Here is a 19,453-nt window from a genome sequence, read left to right on the forward strand (position 1 = left end):
CAAGGGACGGGGTGCGCAGGGGGCACGTGCAGCCCTGTGCTCCTGCGATGGGAGCAGCTCGCTCTCCCTCGGGGTCCGCGTGGCGGCCGCTTTCCATCTGCCGATGCTGCTCCGAGGCCCAGACGGAGACCCAGCAAGGGACGTGGTGGGCCAGCCCTGACCAGTCGCCGACTTCTTGGCGTACCCAGGGTTCCTCGAAGGAGAGGCCCCGGACACGCTGGGCAGAGCCATAGAAAAGCCCTCGGGCCACGTGGGCTCAGAACTATCGGCCCCAGACCACAGCCTCGGCCGGGCACGGACGCCATCCCAGGCGGGGCAGGTACCGCTGCGTTCACACCCACCCAAGCCGGGGGCTCCACTGGGGGGTCAGGAGAGAACGGGGGACGTAGTCGCTCGCGGTCACCCCAGGGGCAACCCCACGGGCAACAAGGGGTCTCGCTGGTCACTCGAGCCTCTGGCTTTGAGGACGGGACGGCAGGCCTGGGGGACACAGGCTGCCCGGGTCACTGGCTCACCCGCGAGGACAGTGCGGTCGACCCACTTGTGAGATAATCCGTCCTCGACCGCCAGGCTCGGCGGGTGGCCGGCCTCCATCTCCAGGAGGCCACGTGCACTGGCCGGATGGCGCCTTCGGGCCATTCCCGGAAGGTTCCGGAATGCCGAGGGCAGGCCACGTTCTGTGAGCCCTCGTAGCGGGCTGGCCCAGAAAGCCGTGACCTCCTAGGAGAGCCGGGGTGCAGACGTGGTCACGCGGCTAGAAAAACGTGGCCGCTAAACACTTCCCACTTGTACAGGTTTTGCCGGTGGGTTTTTTTTTCCTTTTTGGCTCAAAAATACACACTGCAGGCTCCCCAGTGGATGAAACCGACAATATTCGATAAAACCCAAACTTCGCCTTTATGAGATGGCACCGCGCACCCACACGGCATGCTGTGGCGCACACGCGGCGCGGGGCATCCTACCCAAGACAGCAAATGTGGGTTCCGGCCGAGCCCCGGCGGCCGCAGGGAGCGAGCTGGGCAGCCAGGCGGGAAAGCTGCTCGCACCGCGGGCTCCAGCCCCCGGGAGGCGACGCGGGGCCGGCGGGCGATTGGTTCACGCTCCGTTCTCTCCAAACGGTTTAAGCCCAAAAGGAAAAGCAATGGGGGTCGAGGAGGAAGGGAAGAGCCGGGAGCACGAGGACACGCCTCGGAGGAGGGTATACACCGCGTTTATTTAATACAGCTCGCTCGCTTGCGTCCCACTCGGGAGAGACCGTCCCACCGTCCTGACCGTCACAGCAGCCTGGTGTCACCGGCGTAAACGCCATCCAGGAGAGGATTAAAAAAAAAAAAAAAGAAAGAAAAAAAGAAAGCTAGGCAGAGAGTAAAAAGGAAAAGCTTAATAATCACTTTATGGTGTAAAAAAAAAAAACCCACTTAAGGCTCTGGGGAGGGTTTCGTGCAGACGTAACACCACCGCGAGGAGACGCGGATCCGAGACACTCCCGGCGCCCACGGGCCCGTCGGCGTCCGTCCGGGGTCGTCCCGAAAGCGGGCCCCGTGTCCTCGGCTTGAGCACCTGTGGCCGCCCTGGACAGACGTCCAGTCCCCGGGGCGTCCCCCACTCCGGCGACCGTTCAGACGTTCTGGGAGTCAGTCCGCGTGCGCTCGCTCGCTCGCTCACTCTCTCGCTCTTTGTTTGGACGAGGGAGCTTCCCCACGTCCCGTCACCGAGGGCGACGATCTCGCCTTGACGTCACAGGAAACACGCGTGGGCCGTCTCTTTGTTCTCCAGGGTGCGCACGGGGACGGGTTTCACGGAGGAGAACAAAGACCGCACGCCGGCCACAAGCACCGTACAGAGTTCAGGAATGTAACACGCCACGTACATCCGTGTCCCGGGGAAGGGCTGCTGGCTCGTCCTCACCTCACATCTGCAGGAGACGGAGAGACACACTGAGCGAGAGGCGGGGCTCGAGCACGCGGCGCCGCGCGGACGGCAACCCGATCCGGCCCAGCGCGCGCGCACACACAGCGTGGCAGGTCTCAGATTTGAAGTTTCCATGAATTTTCTCAAAATCAAACACGTCTCGTTACCTTTTCTGTAACACCCTGCCCAGAATTGGGACCAGGCTCCCGGACTAACCCCGTTCTCCCATTGTATAGATGGGGGAAACTGAGGCCCAGAAAGGTTCTTTTGCCTTTCTCCACACCTTCCTCTTTCTCCCAGCCTAGAGCTTGATGTGATTTCTGGAGCTCTGGCAGCCTTCTTGGGCCATGAGGCAACCCTGAGAATGGATGCCCTCCAGACACTTTGAGCGGGTGGGTCTACACTGAGCTCTGGGCCAGAAGCATCGTCCCCATCCCACGTCTACCACTCGGTCCAAAACTCGTCCCACCAGCATGCCCGGAGCCCAAGCCCAGCAGGGCCTGGGGGAACCAGGACACCTGCCTCTCCCTTTGGGGTCTCTGTCATTGGCTGGCCCATGGGGCCAGAGCCCAGTGGTCTGAGGCCTGGATGCACAGCCGGGCACAAAGCTGCCCCCCGCCACACCCTCGGGCTAGCAGAAGCCAGGCCACACCATCATTTCGGGGTGGCTCCTGGGACCTACTGCGTGGACCTTTCCCCCCCAGAGGATGCTCGAGTGGACCTGCCCCTGGCCTGGCAGCTCTGCAGCCACGCACTGGACCCGACTCGTCCCTAAGAATTCTCACGGCTGTTTGTTTCAGACACACAGGCTCCCGCGGGCCCAGAGCCACGACCAGGCCCGCCAGAGCTAGACGGGCCAACACCAAGGGCCGGGAAGCCTTGAAACTGCCCCTCCAGGAGGAGACTGGCTGCCCAAATCCCGTTTTCCTCTGGGAAGCATGGTGCTTCTCTAAAAGACTTCCTTTCCCAGGCCCCTGGCAGCTGAGGGACGGCCACGGGCTCGAAGCAAGAGCCACCAGGTGGGGTTTCTCTAAGAGGGTTCTTTCACCCTTCTTCCCATCTGTTTCTTCCAGTGTGGAGTGTAGATGTGATTTCAGGAGCTTTAGCAGCCACATAGGGCCATGAGGCAACTCTGAGGATGGCCACCACTGGTCCTAGACGGAGGAGTGCCCCTGATGGCACCTTGAGACAGCCGTGCCTGCTCTGGTCTGCGGCTTTATGTGAACAGTGAACGTCTACCTTAGCTCAAGCCTTATTTCCAGGGTGTTCCTAGACCCCTGTGAGCCTCAGTTTCCTCATCTGTCCGATGGGCAGGGAACCCAGCTGGAAAATGGCAGAGCCACCCGCCTCCGCTCAGAAAATCCCAATCACTGCGTTCCCGTGAGGCCTCCGCCTCCCGATCATGGATAGAGCCCGAAGCCAGGGCGGGCGCTGGGGCAGCCGCGAGCCGGGGTCAGGCTCCCTGTGGCGGGAAGGGCGTCGGGATGGAGCAAGGAGCCCGCAGCCCAGCCCCACACCAAAGCCGCAGCGCGATCAAGGCCAATCAGGGCCGGGTCCGGCCGGGGGGGTGATTGTCCGTGCAATCGGTCAGCGCGCCTCCACCCGCGGGGCTGCGGCCCCCGCGGAGCGCCTACCTGGTCGGCCGCCTTAGGTGGGTTTTAACCTCTTTCTTTTCCGCTTTTTACCTGACTCCCTGCGCCTTCCTGTTAACAGAGGCAGGACGGCGACACCGCGCGGTCAGCACCGAGCCGCCGTCCTCCCGCGAGAGCCTCCATCGGCCCGGCTGAGCGCCGGCCCTGACTCGCTGGCAGGTCCCGGGCAGCGGGCAGCCCGCCGACCCGGTCGCAGCCTCAGACCCCACGGCCCCCGCCCGGCTCCCGGCCGCGCCCGCTTACCCGACTCCTCCTCGCGGGGGCCGGCGGCCGTGCACGCGCACTCCAGGTGCTCCTCCAGCCGCACCTGCACCTCCTTCAACTTGGGCTTCTTCCTGACGTACTCCACCTTGGCCACCTGCCGAGACCAGGCCGTGAGCCCCGTGGCCGCCACGGGCGCCACGCGGGCCACCGCCGACCCCCGACCTCCCCACCACGGGAGACGCAGTGCCTGTGCCCGGTCCCTTTCCATTGAAAGTAAACCGCTAAGGCTGTGGCCCGTGGGAGGAGGTCTGAGCCCCAAGGTGGGCGGGGAGGGACGGTGATGCTGCCACGTTTGGGGGACAGCCAGGGCCGCGGGGCGTTTCCAACGTGAAATGATGCTACAGGAGAGACAAGGCCGCGGCCAAGACTCCGGGCTGCTGCCCGAGGCCCATGAGGAGGCTGCTGGGTCTGGACGGGGTCCCCGGTCTGTTATGGCCTCCAGATGAGGACCCCACGGGCTCCGGGCCACGCCGGCCCCACCAAAAACCTCTTCCCCAAAGCAGCCGGGCCGGGCGCACGGCCTCCTTGTGACCCCCAGGCCACAGCCCTCCTGGAACCGAGGAAGCCGCCTCAGAGACGAGGGCGGGGGCCCCGGGCCGTCCCAGGAGGGGCTGGGGGCCCAGAGCCGAGCGGTGGGTCCTTGCCAGTCGCGTGAAGGCACCGCCGCCCGTCCACGGGCCTCACCAGCCCGACCCCTCTGGGCACAGAACCCCAGCACAGGGACCCACGTCCACACCTGCTCCCGGGGAGGAGACGGCCCAGCCCCGAGGGCCCGAGGCACCGTCCAGACAGCCGAGAAACCAAACCCCCACAGACGCCAGGTCGGGGCCCCAGAGGCGGCTTGTTCTGTACCAGGAGCACAGCTCTACCCTTCCACATGCGCACACGGATGCACACGCCTGGCATCCGTGAACACGTAACACACGACCCAGGGAGCCCTGTCGAGCCTCGTGTGCCAGGCCGCAGACCCACGCGCCATCCCCCAGCTCCATCCATTTGCACAGACGCAGTTCTCCAGTGGCCCCAGGGGGGCCCCAACCCGAACGCCTGCAGCCCAGGCTCTGGGCCCCGTGGGGAGCTCGTCCCAGGCCTCGCGGAGCCGGGCGCACAGCTGACACTCCGTCTATGCCAATGTTCGCCCCGGGGACATCCACTCCGCCCCTTCCTGATCACCCAGGGAAACTGAGGCAGAAGGGGAGCAGAGCCCGCCCAGGTCACACTGCAAGCACATAGCGGCACCGAGGCAACTGGGAGGGCCTGGAGCCCAGAAGCCGGAGGAGCCCCGGGCAGCAGGGTCAGCCCTGCACCCTGGCAACGGGCGGCCCAGCCCGCGGGTGAGCCGGCCCTGAGGCTTGTCCCGACCTGGCCACGGCTGCTCAGCCACATTAATGGTTAACCCGTAGTGCAAAGGGTGCTAGGCGAGCAGCGGCCGTGGGAGAGGCGTGCGGCCCGGGTGTGAACGCAGCGGGGCGGGCCTGGCAGGTTTCCTGGTCAAGAATCGGGAGAGAAAGAGAGGCCCCAGGCAGGAGCGGCCGCAGGTGGGGGTCTGTTCCCTGGGGGGATCCAGGGTTGCACTCACCTGTCCACCTGCCACGGGACCATGAGCCCCGGTCGGGGGGAGGCGTCTCCAGACCATGTGGATAGACAGACGCCCTGTCCTGTCTACAAAATGGGAGCCAGATCACACCCACCCAGGGGTCGCCGAGAGGAATCCACGAGGCCACGTCTATGGAAGCTTCTGGAAGGGGGGCCCAGGTGGCCTCGGGAGGGAGGGAGGCAGGCCTGGAGTCAGCACTTCCCTTCTGAACCCCCAGCTCCCAAGTCGAGAGAGGCCAGTGAGCAGGCCCCAAGGGCCACTGGGGGTCGTGGACGGACCCTCCCTCCCTCGAGGTCACAGGGTGGGCCGCACCTCAGCAGGCGTCCCAGAGAGCAGATGGCGCCCGGCCCTCGGGAGGTGGACAAGCCTCACCCAGCTTCCTCGGGGGACAGACACGGGGACCTGGGCTCAGCCGAGCCCCCCGATTCCCGGGCAGAGGGGAGCAGGCTGTTTGCCCAGACAGACGGCCGGCGGGGTGGCGGACAAATCAGAAACGCCGTCCCCCGCCCGCGGCCCCCATTGCAAAGTGCGAGGAGCACCGGCCGCTCGGGTCTGGGACCCACTTCTCTGCAGACGGCCCGTTTTTATCAAAGAAAAACAAACCGCGGGCGGTGAGCACACCTGCCGCGGGAATGCGAGGATTCCGACGCTCCGCCCCGCACGTCTGGCAGGAAACGGCCGCATTCCTCCCACAGGGACGCGCCGCGAACGTCAGACCCTGAAACGTGTGCTCAGTGCCAGCCGGGCCCACAGGACGAGACGCTCCCCACGAGGGACCCGGCCGGGTGCCTCGGCCCCCCAGATCCACCCAAGAAAGGACCTGGCGAGGCCGTCACGTCCTCTGGATGAGGAGCTGGGAACTGAGGCCCTGCTGCCCACCAGTCCTGGCTGGACACAGGCCTGTGCTGCAGGGGAACCCACCCCTCCCAGAGTCCAGGCAGGCATCACCTGTTGACAGATGGGGAAACTGAGGCAGCACAGACAAGGCCGCCTCTTTGCTGGAAGGAGGCCTGGACTCGGAAATAGCAGAAACCCTGGGCTCGTCCCTCGACCAGGAGGGGGTGGCTCCTGAGTCCGGGACGTGGGGGCCCCCGAGTCCATACCCCATGTCCCCTCCCCAGCCCCCCACAGCCGCATAGAATGAAGCGGACGCCTGGTGAAGGGGACGACCTCAGCCCTTCCCCTCACCCAGCTAGAGGTCAACGTGGCACGGAGAATGGTGACCCCAGGCTCCGGGACCTGATGCCAAAGGGCCATGCCCCTGGGGCCGTGTCCAGCTTCCAAGGCCCGAGGCGTGGGCCTCCCTGACCCACGGGGGCTTCCTCAGGCAGACATGGGGTGGCCCCGGCCCCACGTCGAGACACAGACCACCAGAGCCACTGCCCTCGCCCTGGGCCCTGAGCCCTGAGCAGGACCCCCGGCAGCTGACGGGCTCTCCTGCTCAATCAGGCTGCACAGCCCGGCCTGGCCCCAGGGGGACACACCCACACCCCCATCCGAAGCCTGCGGTCAAGCAAAGCAGAGCCTCCGCCGACCCCTGGACGTGGCCGCAGAGCTGGTTCCCGGTCTCTGGGCACCTGGGGGACCGACCAACTTGTTCGTTTACTGACCAGCTCTGATGCGGCCCCAGGACGGTGGGGACCGTGGGGCTGCCAGGCCGCCCCCCAGAGGCTCCCAGTCCAGCTGCCGCCTGAGGGCAAGTCCCAGAGGACAGAGGACAGCCCCCCACCCGGGGCCGCTGACCCCCGGCACCCACCCCACAGGCCCGGGGTCTGGGATTCCTCAGGCCAGGCGTGGGGGGCCGGGCGGCCTCCACAATGGGCCTCCTGTTCCCGTCACCTCTTGTCCCCTCTCAACCAGAACCCCACAGCCTGGGGCCGGATGTTTTCCTGCCAACCCTCCGCAGGAGGCAGGGCCGGGGTCCCAGGCGGGCACCCAGTGAGCAACCAGCTGCCTGGGCTCCAGCTGCAGGACCAGGCCCCCACCCCCTGGGCTGACCGCAGCCCCGTCTGGGCCGAGAAGGGCCCTGGGCTGGTGCCCAAGGCAGAGATGGACCACGGCTCCCAGGAGGGGCCGCCCACCCTCCCTCCCGCTGGCCGTGCTGGAGCCTCTGGATGCAGCCCACCTGCTTCGGGGGGGACCATGGCGGGGGGTCACTGCCCACCCAGGACTGGACACACCCCAGGCCTCATGCCACAGGGAGCAAGCGGGGTGGGGAACAGCGGGGGTCCCCAGGATGGAGCCTCACTCTGCTCCAGCATCCCCAAGCCGGAGACCCCATCTCAGACAGCACCCCACGCCCGTCGCATCTGGAGCACCCGCCACCCCCCCCACGCCCCAGAGAGAAAGACCGCAGGGTCCTGGGTGTTTGGGGCCCAGGACACACTACATACCAAGGGGGGACACCGAGACCCAAAGGGGCACAAGTTGTGGAGAGCCGGCGGGCAGGCAGGGCCGTTTGGGTGCCGAATGCACAGTTGGGCCTCAGTTTCCTTCTCTGACAAACCAGAGCAACAGCAGGAACACATGGTGTCTGGGCAGGGGGCCGAGAAGCCTCAGCCGGGAGCCAGCGCCCCAGGGGCCACCTGGGGCCGGGCAGGAAGCCGGCGGAATGCGCTCGCTCAGCACGCGGAGTGCGGCCTGGGACCAAGGCCCTGCGGGTGAGTCCAGGGCAGCTGTCCGGTCTCAAGTGCTTCCCGTGTGACCACAAGTGGCCCGGCCGGCCCCACAGCCCCACAGCGGGACGGCTTCCCTCCGGCTCCCCACTCCAGCCTGGCGGGCACAGGGATGCGGGACGATGCCGATGGTCAAGGAACAAACTCGAATGCGCCCCCAGAACCGACAGCCTCGTTCCAGGAGAATCGGACCCGCCGGCCATCAGAGGCCCAGCCGAGAAGGGGGCCCTGTGGCCCAAATCCATGCCCCCCCAGGGTCCAGCGGGACCAGAGCCCACCCAGAGGGCAGAGCCCCCAGAGGCCAGAAGATGCCCCGAAACAGGATGGCCAGCTGCCCCGGGGCCCTCGGGGTTCCACAGCCCCAGAGCGGGGTCACCGCCCTGCAGACCCATGTCACAGACAAGGCGGGACGGGAGCGGCCCCCAGCCCTGGGAGAAGCTTCCGGACCCCACTCGGGTCTCAGGGCAGAGTGAGCACGGCTCCACGAACTGAGGGGACAGCGCACGGCCTCACAGAACCTTCCGGAGAACGGCTCCACCAACAGGCACATCCCAAAGGACGGGGGCGCCCTCCCCGATTCACGCAAGAGAAAGTGAGTGTCGGCCGGCAGAGGGGACCCACGCCCCAGCTCCGAGCCCCGGCCCCGCCTCCTCCCCGGCTGTCGCAGGGCTCACCTTGACGCTGCGGTGGTGCACGCGGGTCGGCTGGCACTTGATGCTGCTGGTGTTGCAGCAGCCCGTGCAGCGCTTGACCTCCACGCACGGCGGCCAGATCAGGAAGTTGGCGGACGTGGGGTCCACCTGGCTCCGAGGTATCTCGTAAATGACCGTGCGGGTCTTACAGACAGCGGGGATGGCCTCCTCTGCAGACGAGAGCTGCGGTCAACAAATGCGGAGCCCGCTCCCCGCCTCCCGCTGGCACCCGCGCCCCCTCCGTGACGCCCCCGAGGCTGCAGCTTCCTCCACAGGACGCTGGGAGCCGAGTCGGGGGAGGGCAGGGGCCCGAGTGGCTGTGGGTGCGGCTGAGGGCGGGTGGGCCAGGGACCCCCAAAGTCTCCTCCATCAAGGCCCAGGGACCCAGGACAGGACACAGACACGACACACAGACATTGGGACACAGTCTGGTGCACGACCTTCCTCCCCACGCCGGCCTCAGGCCCAGCTGGGCGTCTGCAATGGCCGCCTGGCGCTGTCCAGCCATGGGGACCGGCCAACGGGAGGCCCTGCCACCCAGACACGAGCCTGGGATGCCCGGCCAGCAGGCGGAGAGCCACTCGCCAGAGCCGCTGCCCCAGCAACACCACGGGGCCGGAGCCCAGAGCCAGGAGGAGCCTCCAAGGGTGCGGGGGGCCCAGCACGGCCCCGACACGCATGCCCCAGCCCCTTGCACGACCCCGCGGCCAGCACGGGTGGGCCTTCCCTGCGCCGACGAGGGGAAGAGCCTGAGATGAGATCAAAAGACCAGACCGGCCTGCCCTCGCCCCTGTGCCTGGTCAGCCTGTGTGTCCCCTCCTGTGGGCTTGAGATGACGTCCCGGGGGCCCTGGGGCACGCAACTCCTCGGGACCCGGGACCACCTGGGCAAGGAGACACGCTGGTCCCCCGAGAACATCTCGCAAACAACGCAGGCTGGGTGCCAGGCGTCTGGTCGCCCCATGGGGGTGGCAGGCTTCGCTCACGGCCCAGCCCAAGGCCGCCAGGTGGGAGGGGCCCAGGGAACCTGGCCATGAGGACAGAGGGCGGAGCCAGGAGACCAGCCCTTAGAGAACGGGGTCTGAGAACGTGAAAGGCGTGGTCCTGAGAGCAAACCTCACCTGGGGGGCCCGCTCGCCCTAACTGGGAACCGTGTGCCCGCACGTCAGGCTAAAGGTAGGAGCTCTAAGCCAGCTTCTTGGAGGAGACCCAAGCTCAGTGGAGGAGCCACGCGCCCAAGGTCACACACACTCAGCAGCTTCAGGACCCCCGATGACAGGGGACTGGGTGGGCCACACCCCCCAACTGTCTCCCCAGGGCCAGAAAGCAAACGCAGAGACCCCCTAAGAGAAGAGCCTGAGGCCCAGAGACCCCACCGGCTCGTCCTTCCTCACGGGGGTCCCACGATGCTCGAGAGCGAACAAGAACCAAGACACCCCAACCCCGGGCCCTGGGGGAGCCCCAGGAGCGGGCAGGGCCGCAGGCAGCCCACCAGGCGCGGCTCAGGAGCCCCAGCGCTCCGCGTTAGGAACTGGGGACTGAACACGGCCACACTCCCCGCGAGGCCTCCTGGAGAGCAGGCCCCAACAAGACCGGGCACTTGAGGAATTTACGATGGCTCTCCGCTCCTGGAAACTCTTGGCCCCGGCCAGGCCTGCAGCGAGGAGCGGGCGGGCGGGGGCAGAAGGGGGTGGGGGGAGGCCCCCGGGGACGGCAGGCGGCCAGAGCTGAGGGTGCTGGGGACGGACGCTCACTGAGGCCACAGCGGGGAGCCCGCCCAGGCCCCAGAACTCACCGATGCTCCTTTTCCTCCGGATGGGCACAGGCCGCTTCTCGGCCGCATGCTTGGTGGCGTGGCCCCCGTGGGCTCTCAGGCTGGTGTCCAGGGCATCCTCGGGCCCTATGGGGAGGAAGAGGAGTTGGGCACCAGCCGGCCAGCGCCCACCCACATGGCAGCCAGCACACCCCACCTGTCTGCCCCACCTCCTTCCCCAAGATGATGACGGGGGACCCCCAGGAGACCTTCCACGCCCGCAACAGGGTGAGGAGAGGTCCCTGAAGTGAAGAGGATGGAAGATGCCCGAAAAGATGCCGCCGACCCCCACAAGCCCACACGGAGGTCTCCAGGCCGTGGCGCCCTCGCTGCAGCTCACGGCAAAGCCGCAGACTTGGGGGGGCCTCCCCTTCCTCTCCAAGGAAGAAGCCCTGAGACCACTCTCTGCGTCCACAAGACCCAGAACCGACAGGCCTGCTGCTCTGCGCCAGGCCCACCTCCCGGGCAGGGTGCCACCTCGGAGAGCAGGCTGGACAGCGGGCTGACGGAAAGAGGAGCAGAGCCCGCAGGGCAGCTTTCCCAGCGCACCTGTGTCCGCCTCCCTCCCTCCCTCTCGCTAAAGCCACACCCTTGATGGGGCAGCCCAACCTTTGAGGGACAGCCAGACCCCACTCGTTCCTGAAGTCAGTCCACTCCGAGGGCGAGAGGGGGAGACACCCCAGGAAACACAAGAAAGACACATTGCCTCCTGCCCAGTGTCCAGCAAGGGGCAGCCGCAGGACGGACAGGGGGCGGCCCGAGCCTGGCAAACACGGGGATAAGCTGGCAGGATGAACAGTGCCCGAGAGCCACGAGCATGGAGGGGGGGCCCTCAGCCAAGATCAGAACTGGACCCCAATCCCCCAGCCGGTTAGACTCCCCGGTGCATACACCTCCCCAGACAGGCTGGGAGAGGCCCGGGTCTCCCAGGCTCCTGGAAGGAAAAGAGGCTGCGTCTGGCCCAACTGGCTGGAAGGATGAAGTGGGTCACACCTGGCCCCCCAGCCTTGACCCCCAGACCAGCTGGGGGTCTCTTCCCACTTCTGGCCTCCACCTCTGCCTCCCCACAGATAACCAAGGCCAACGGGTCCAGGAAGGCGGGCCCCACGGCCAGGAGCTAAAGCAGCTGCACCACGTCCTGTCTTGCCATCTTTTCCCCAAGAAGCTCGACTGGTGTCCTGGCCACCAGCCCAGACCAGAGGCCCCTCCTCGGTGCCCAGCCACCTGGGCCTCGTCGACGGTCCACCAACCACCAAGACTGAAAAGCTGCACGTTTTAAAACGGAAACGGAAATCCGTGCGTCAGGCGCCAACGGCGAGAGACGCGCTCCCAGAATCCTGAAGCCTGAGCAGAACGCAACTTTTTGCCCAAAACGACTCGATGTTGCACGCCTTTTTTGAAGACCCAAAATCAGACCAGAACTGGACTACTCATGCCGTAAGAATTTCCCATCAGCTAACTGTTACAAGAGGCGGTTTTTTTTTTTCACGAAAAAGTGACTCTCATGAGTCACGTCCTGGTGGTGGCCACGGTGCCATCGCCAAACCAAGGAGCAGCTGGTCCTCCGCTCGCAAGAGGAAAGTTAACGACAGCGACGACGTTGGCTACCATTTTCCGACGCCTTCCCACGGCCAGGCGTTCACCGCTTCACTCGTGACAATCCTAACGTGTGTACAGGGGGCTGAGGACGCTGGGCCCGAGAGACAGGCAGACAAGCAAGGACAGACAGAACCGGGAGCCTGTGGCCAGGCTGACGGCCCTCCCGCCCGGCCTGGTAAATAGAGGCAACGACAGCCCTCCGGTTTATCAGCTGAGCTGGAACCTGAAACGGCGACTTGCTTTTGAGACACAAGATGGACAGAAAACGGCTCCTGGTCAGACAAGACCATCCCTCGCCGCTCGACCAAGATGGGTGGTCAGCGAACCAGGCGCGACCCCCACACTCATGGGGGAAGCAGGCGATGGACGGATGCTGGTTCAAAGGGAACCCCACGGGCGCGAGGCCCCGGAACTTCTCTGGGGACAGTCAATCGAGTGGTTTCCCTCTTGTCCTTCGTGCACGGATGTGTGAACACAACTCAGATGTGGAAAGTCCCCCACTCTTGGCGTTGGCGCCTCGTCAGGGCCCGAGGGGACATTTACGGATCAGTTACTGAGTGACCGCAGATGGGCGCCTGGCCAGTCCAGCCGAGAACAGAGCTCCCGAGGCCGCTCCACCAAGCGGTGTGTTGTCATCGCACCTGACGAACAGGCCCCAAATTCCACGGCATTCAAGGACCACATGGCGGCCTCTGGACGCCAAAGCCATCCATGAAAAAATCAACTACCCGTCACTCAGTACACACTCCCGGAATGTGGCGGGCTCCGAGAAGTTTCCGGAGCTGGTCTAGGACTCCTCCACCTCAGGGCGTCCAGCCAGACAGCCTGGAGCCTCAAGCTCAGTTTCCACATCTGTAATGTGGGGGTGCAGCCGGCCCCCTGGGAGGACCCAGGATCCCACAGCCAAACGCACAGCTCCACCCACTCGGGGGAGGAGCCAGTCTGCTCAAAAGCCTCTTTTGGGATTCCTGGGCATTAACCTGACACCCAGAACGGCCCCTTGGAAGGGCCACCCCGGAGTTTTTACAAAGAAGGATAGAGGAAACCGAGGAAGGAGTCAGCCCCCAGACGCACTGATCCCAGACCGGCCTCTGGATGGACCTAGCGGGCAACCCAAGGCCTAGAGGGGGAGCTGACGGCCCAGGTGTTTACAGCCTCCCCAGCAGCCCGACCAGCTTCACGTCTTCCCCTCACTGGGAACAGGAGTCGAGGCAGAGCCCCCCAGAACAAGTTCTAGAAGCAACCGGACCACTCCGGTGCTCAGGCCAGAGACGGTGGGCTCCTGGATCTCAGCTTCCACGCCTGTGACGGGAGCGCTGGACCAGGAGGAAGGACACCCAACCCATCTCGGGGTCTGTGTTGCAAAGGGTAGCCCCGGGGGCAGGGCCAGCGACCAAGGCCCCTCGTCTGCTCTCACTCCAAGTTTCCCAGGCACTGGGAGTCGCACCCTGAGAATCACCTTATAGACCCCACAACACCTGGCAGGTGGACAGCAGGCAGGGGACCCACAAGCCACTCACTGGAGCAGGAGGAAGATGAGCACCCCCAGTAACGGGGGAACCTGAGAATTGGCTGGGGCATCCTCGCTTCTTCAGTTTGGACCACCCCAAAGACGCTCAGGCCCAGAAGCCCCCAGGTCAGGAATGAGCTGCCCGCTGAAGGCGTTAATGGGTGGGGGGTGGGGGAGGCGGGGCTGCAGGGACCAGAATAAGAATGGGCCCAGCAGAAAAGTGAATGGCCCATTTCCCGGTGGTGGTGCATCCCACAGCCATCCCACAGAGAGGCCTGACCCTTCACAGGACTCGCTGGGGTAAAGCAAAAAAAAAAAAAAAGCCCTGGAACCTTTTGGGGGAGACAGTCTCCCCACTTCCCAAATCCATCCGGGACCATCAGAATGCAAACAGGCGTTTGCCTCACATTCTCCTCGGGGCAACACAGCAAGCAGCCAGATTGAAATCCCCCCCTGGCCCAACTCTGATCTCCAAGTGAAATTCTACCCCCTTCCCGATAAAGATCAGCCCGAGGATTTCCTGGGTCAAGAAACTACAGAAACCGGCGGCCTGGCTAGAAAATGGTTTTGGCACAAAACGAAAACAGCCAGGCCTCGCTCTGCACCACCGTAATTAGGTACAAATTTCCAAATGACTCGACATGTGACTTTACTGAATTCCCCCTCCGCCCCCCTTCCCTTCTTCAGGGCCGTTCGAGGGAGAGGAAAATCTTCATTTCGCTTACAAACCTTCCACCCGACCCGTGCCTTTACTCGCTCGGTTGGACAAGTTCACTCGGGGCCTCTCTTCACCATCCACAGTAAGTTTTCCATGTGAGTATTTTCCTAGTTGAATCTCACACCGGAGTTCCCACCCATGCGATGCGGGCCAGAATCCTTGCCCTCTGAGGGGGCTCCCTAGGGCCCACCGTGCACCGCAGCCAACCGGCTGTCCCCACCACCTCTGCCCACCGGGGCCGGTCCAAGTCCACAGCGACGCTCAGGAGCTTCCGAACTCCGCTTGACAAATAAACTGTTTTGTCAAGTGAGTGGCTCCACTCCAGGGCCTAAGGATGAGCCCCAACAGCAGATGCGTCCAAGGCGCGCCTTTTTATTGCCTCGTGAAAAGGGAAGGCACGGACCTCCCGCGACCACAAAGGCCCGGCCCCTCGGCAGGAGCCTGGCGAGTGCGCGGCGGCCACAGGGGGGCCCGACCCGGGGGCACCGGCTCCTCCCACGCCTCCCCCCGCTGCGCGCGCCCAGGGCTCTGCGCCCGGGCCTGGGCCGGCTGGCGCGCTCCTCCGGCCGAGGGCAGGCGCGGGCCGCACACCTGGCCGGGCCGCCGGCGCCCTCTATGCGGCTGAACTTTCTGTGACACACCAGGCATTTTCCTTAAATGCAAAAACAATCCCCGGGCGAGCGACCGAGCGAGCGTACAGCCCTCGGCCGCCGCCACCGGGGGAGAAAGTGGCGACTGGAAGAGAAACTCCTGACTCATGCGCCTGGGCTTTTACGGCCCGAGGTTGGATTCTGACCTTTCGGTGCGCTCCTGCGCGGCGCCCGGCCCGGCCCGAGCGCGGGAGGCGGCCGGGGCGCCCTCTCCACCCGCCCGCCCGCGCCCTCCCCGCGCGCCGAGGAAAGGGACGCGATTTACCTACGGAGTCTATCTCCAGGAGTCGCTGGAGGTCCCGGATGCTGTGGATCTGACTGCGCGCCAGCCTCTCAATCAGCTCGCGGGGGATCTCGGCTTCCTGCAAGGAGAACCACACGGTCAGCGACCCCCCGAGAGCGCCTGGCCCCCCGACCAGGCCCGGCCAGACCCACGCGGGCCCCGCGCGCGCAAGACGCCCGCCCCCCTGCCCAGGCCCTGGAGCCGGAGGCCCGGGGGTGGGGCTGGGTGAGACCCCCCCAAAACCCTAGTCCCCATCCCTGTCTGCCCTTTGCAAAACGAAAGTCCTTCCCGCTCCTACAATTCCACACAAGAGCCCCGTGCCCCCCTCCCCCCGCGGGGTGTCGGTTACAGGAGGTCTGGGGGCGGCGGGGGCCCCGAGTTCCTGATTTAATGGTGAAAGCGACATGGAGAAAGATCAAGTTGAAATGCGTCACGGGTCGGCGACCAAAGTCACAGCGGCCCCAACACTTTAATCCAGCCCCCGGGGGCTTAAATTTCACACCCCGGAATCCCCGGCCGAGCCTATGGGGGAGAGGGTCTCTCCGGCTCACACACGCGCGCGCACACACTCGCTCACACCCACACTCACACTCGCCCCACCCCGGGCTCTGGCCCAGCCGCGGCCCTAGCGCCGACCGAGACGCCCCAAATGCAGCCGAAGCTGCCGGGGACGCGAGAGTTAAACATCCACCTCGCGCCGCTCCCCGGCCCTGCCCAGACCACCCCCACCGCACGCTCCCCCCGCTCAGCCCTGCTTTTTAAAGGGAGTCGGGGGTCGCCGGGGTGGGGGGGGGAGGTGGTCTCGAGCACCAGGTTCCCAGGACTGGGCTGCAGAAAGTCATTCATCACCGCACGGCTCCCGGGGACCCGGGATTGGAGGTTGGGGGGTGGGGGACGCCGGCGGTGGGAGGGCGCGGGCGCCTGGCCCGGCCCCGGCTCGCCTCGCGCAGCCACCTGTAAGCAGGCCCCGGGCGGGCGGGACTGCGCGGGCCCGGCCGCCCCGCCGGGCTTGGCGACCTGGAACCGGGGGCTGCGGCCCCGCGCTGCCCACCCCGCCTGCCGGGGACTCCCGCCGCAGCCGCCCCTACCTGCCCCTCGGCCGTTCTCCTTCCCTCCCCGGGCTCCGCCGGCTCACACACCCCCTTCGGCGCTCCCCGAACCCCGATACTGCATCGCCCGCAGCGCCCCGGGTCCCCTCCCCGGAGACGAGCCCGCGCCCCCCGAAGTTTCTCCCCACTCGTCCACCCCGCCGCCCTCCGCGGCAAAGCGACGCAACACGCTGGAAACTCACCAGACACACTTAGGCATGGCAGAAAATAGAACCGAGTTGGGAAAATTCAAAAACCGACCACCCTGACAGAAATCAGAACGCGCTCCGCAGAGCCCCGGAGCCCGGGGCGCCCCGGCCAGCCGGCGGCCGCAGGGAGCGTGCGCCGGGGGAGGCGGAGAGGGGCCGGGGCGCGGGGGTGGCACCCACCTCGGCGAGGGCATGGGCGAGATATCCGCAGCCGAGAAGCAGGAGGCATGCCCAGGTCCTCATCGCGTCCCGAGGCGCTGGCGGCTCGGCGGGGAGGCGAGGCCGCGGGGCGGGCGCTCCAGCCGGACTCCTGTGGCGGCGAAATTCAGTACCATCCCTCAGGGAGCGCGGCCCGGAGGAGGGTGGCGCGGAGAGCAGGGAGCCGGCGGAGCGCGCCCGGCGCGAGCAGCGAGCGCGGAGAGGCAGGCAGCGCCAGCGAGGAGGAGGAGCAGGGAGTGCGCGCTCGCCGCGCCCGCCGCGCCGGGAGCCTCCTGGGCCGCCGGGTAGGGGGTGGGGACGGAAGGGGCGGAGGGCGGGGGCTGGGCCTCTTCCGTGGTGCGTTCCCGGTGCTGGCCGCCGCCGCGCTCGCTCCCCGGCGCTGGCTTTAGGAGCAACCCGGCCGGCAATTCCGCGAATCTGCGGGCATCAGCCCCGAGAGGGACCCCGGAGCGAGGCTGCAGCCGCCGCCGCCGCACCACCCATCACCTGTCTGGACGCCCGGCCGGGCCCCGGGCGCGGGCTCGCGCTCTCCCCGCGGGCTGCGGGCTGCGGACGGCCCCCCGCGCCCACCGCCGGCCCCGCGCTCGCCTCCGGCCTCCTCTCGCCGCCGCCGCCGCCCGGCCGGGCACGGCGCGGCCCAGCACGGCGCGGCCCGGCGGCCTGCGTGCGCCCCTCCGCGGCGCGCCCTCGGCTCCGGCGCCGCGCTCCGCCCTCCGCCGGCCCGAGCCGGGCAGCGCCCGCGGCCGCCCGGGGCCTGGCCGCGCGGGCCTGAGGGCGGGCGCAGGGCCGAGCCGGCGCCGCCGGGAGAGGAGGGGGAGGAGGAGGAGGAGGAGGCGCGGGCAGGCCCGGCTCGCCGGAGTTGTGCGGGCTCCGCAGGGCGCGCGTGTGGAGCCGGCCGGCCGCGGGGAGGGGGTTATAGCGCCGCCGCCGCCGCGCCCCTCCCCCGCCCCCTCCCCCTCGCCTCCCCCGGATTCCGGGCCCCGGACCCGCACCTCGGAAGCGCGCGGGGGCCGCAGGGGCCGGGCAGGGCCCGGCCTCCGCCGCCGCCGCCGCCGCCGCCGCAGTGAGCACACACACGCGCTCACGCGGGCAGGGAGATCCATCAACGCCGGCGCCCGGCTCCGAGCACGGCCGCCGGGGCTCCGCGCGCCCCTCCCTCGAGCCTGCCCGCCCCCCGTGCCAGCTGCAGTCCTGCGGCACCGGACGGGGAGGGGAGGAGGCCGCCGTCGCCGGCTCGCCTCTCTCGGGCCCCAGCGGTGGCGGAGGGCAGCGCCCGGAGCTCCCACGCCAAAAAGGGCAACGCGAGCCGCCCCCGCCCGGCGCTCGGGCCTCTCTCCACGGGTCGGCTCCGAAGCTCCTGCGTCCCCCTCTCCATAAAAGGAAGGGAGCGAGTCTCCGGTGGGAGGTGGGGCGGGTCTAGGGGCGCGTTTGGGGCACTCACCTGGCGGCCGCCACGCGCCCCCGCCCAGAATCCGGTGCCTGGGGCGTCTGGATGAAGCCTCCACCCACATTCCGGGAGGGGAGAGCGCCCAGGTCGGAGGAGGGGGCTGCAGCGAGCCTCGTCCCCACCCTGGGACCCCGCGTCCCCAAGTCCCCGCTCCCTCGTGGAAGGCCGGGCCGCGGCCTGAGCCGGGAACTCGCGAGGGTGGGAGGGAAGGACGGGAAGGGAGCCGCTCGTGAGGAACCCCCCGGTCTGAACCTCCCTCTCCGGGATCCGCTGGGCGCACAGAGCGCCACCTCCGGCCGAGGCGCGGCACGGAGCGCGGTGCGGGGGAGCGACGCGCGGGAGGCCGAGGCCTGCGCGGGGCCGGACGGCTCCCCCGCCACGAAAGGGCAGGTGCGCCCTGGTGGACGGATCCCGCCCGCCTAGGCCAGGTGGGATCGGACCCCGGCCGCGGAGGGTCCCTTGAGGACCAGGCATAGAGGGGTGACCGGGCATGCCACCGCGAAGCTAGACGGCCCAGGCCCCTGGAGGCCAGGAGGTGCCCGGGTGGGTGGGCCCCGAGAATTCTGCCCGGCCTGGCCCTCAGCCCCCAGCGCCCCCCTCCCGTGGGCTAGGCCCGCGCCCCCTCCGGCCGCCCTCCGGCCACACAAAGGCAGTAAAGGCGCAGCCCGCGGGCGCTCTTTCATCCCCGCCTCGGCGGGCTTCGGCATTTCAAAGGCCCAGTCCCAAGGGCGCTTCGGGGGGCGCTCCCCTTCCCCCCAAATACCGGGAGAGGTGGGGGCGGGGCCTCTCCTGCAGTGTCTGGAGGGCCCGGGTCCACAGCGCCCTCCCTCCCGGAGCCTTCACACACCTGCGGCCGCCGGCGGCCCTGCCTCCCCCTGGGCCACAGCCCCACCCTGCGACCCTGATGCCAGCGCCCTCCCCGGCGGTCAGGATGGAAGTCCCAGGGAGAACCAGGGAAAACTTGGAAAGGTCTGGAGGGCACGTGAGAGCCAGTCGTGTCTGTCCAGGTGGAACCTCCTGTGGCTTCCGAGAGGGAGACCGCTGGGCAATTTCTGGAAGGATGCCAGAAGTGCAGCGTGGGGACTGGGCCTGGACGCGGTCTGATGGTTATCCCCAAAGCTGACCAT

At 67.4% G+C, this 19,453-nt stretch overlaps 1 protein-coding gene across 9 annotated transcripts; it reads right to left on the minus strand.

The window, feature by feature from the left end:
* Positions 1-1,194: 1,194 nt before the first annotated feature.
* PDGFA (platelet derived growth factor subunit A) lies at positions 1,195-19,198 on the minus strand. Of its 9 annotated transcripts, none has more exons than XM_070566107.1 (8): positions 18,321-18,592; positions 16,841-16,970; positions 15,346-15,442; positions 10,586-10,690; positions 8,774-8,961; positions 3,807-3,921; positions 3,546-3,614; positions 1,195-1,915 (listed from the first exon to the last, which is right to left on the minus strand). In XM_070566107.1, exons 2-7 carry the CDS (start codon positions 16,901-16,903, stop codon positions 3,559-3,561), a joined length of 624 nt encoding a protein of 207 aa, XP_070422208.1. In that variant the 5' UTR covers positions 16,904-16,970; positions 18,321-18,592; the 3' UTR covers positions 1,195-1,915; positions 3,546-3,558. The 9 variants fall into 9 exon arrangements, with proteins under 9 accessions (XP_070422208.1, XP_070422210.1, XP_070422217.1 ...); XM_070566109.1 differs by lacking the exon at positions 18,321-18,592 and adding an exon at positions 17,872-18,013; XM_070566116.1 differs by lacking the exon at positions 18,321-18,592 and adding an exon at positions 17,366-17,498.
* Between the last annotated feature and the right edge of the window lie 255 nt (positions 19,199-19,453).

This window comes from Equus przewalskii, chromosome 12, assembly GCF_037783145.1.
Source record: "Equus przewalskii isolate Varuska chromosome 12, EquPr2, whole genome shotgun sequence".
Lineage (NCBI taxonomy): Eukaryota > Metazoa > Chordata > Mammalia > Perissodactyla > Equidae > Equus > Equus przewalskii.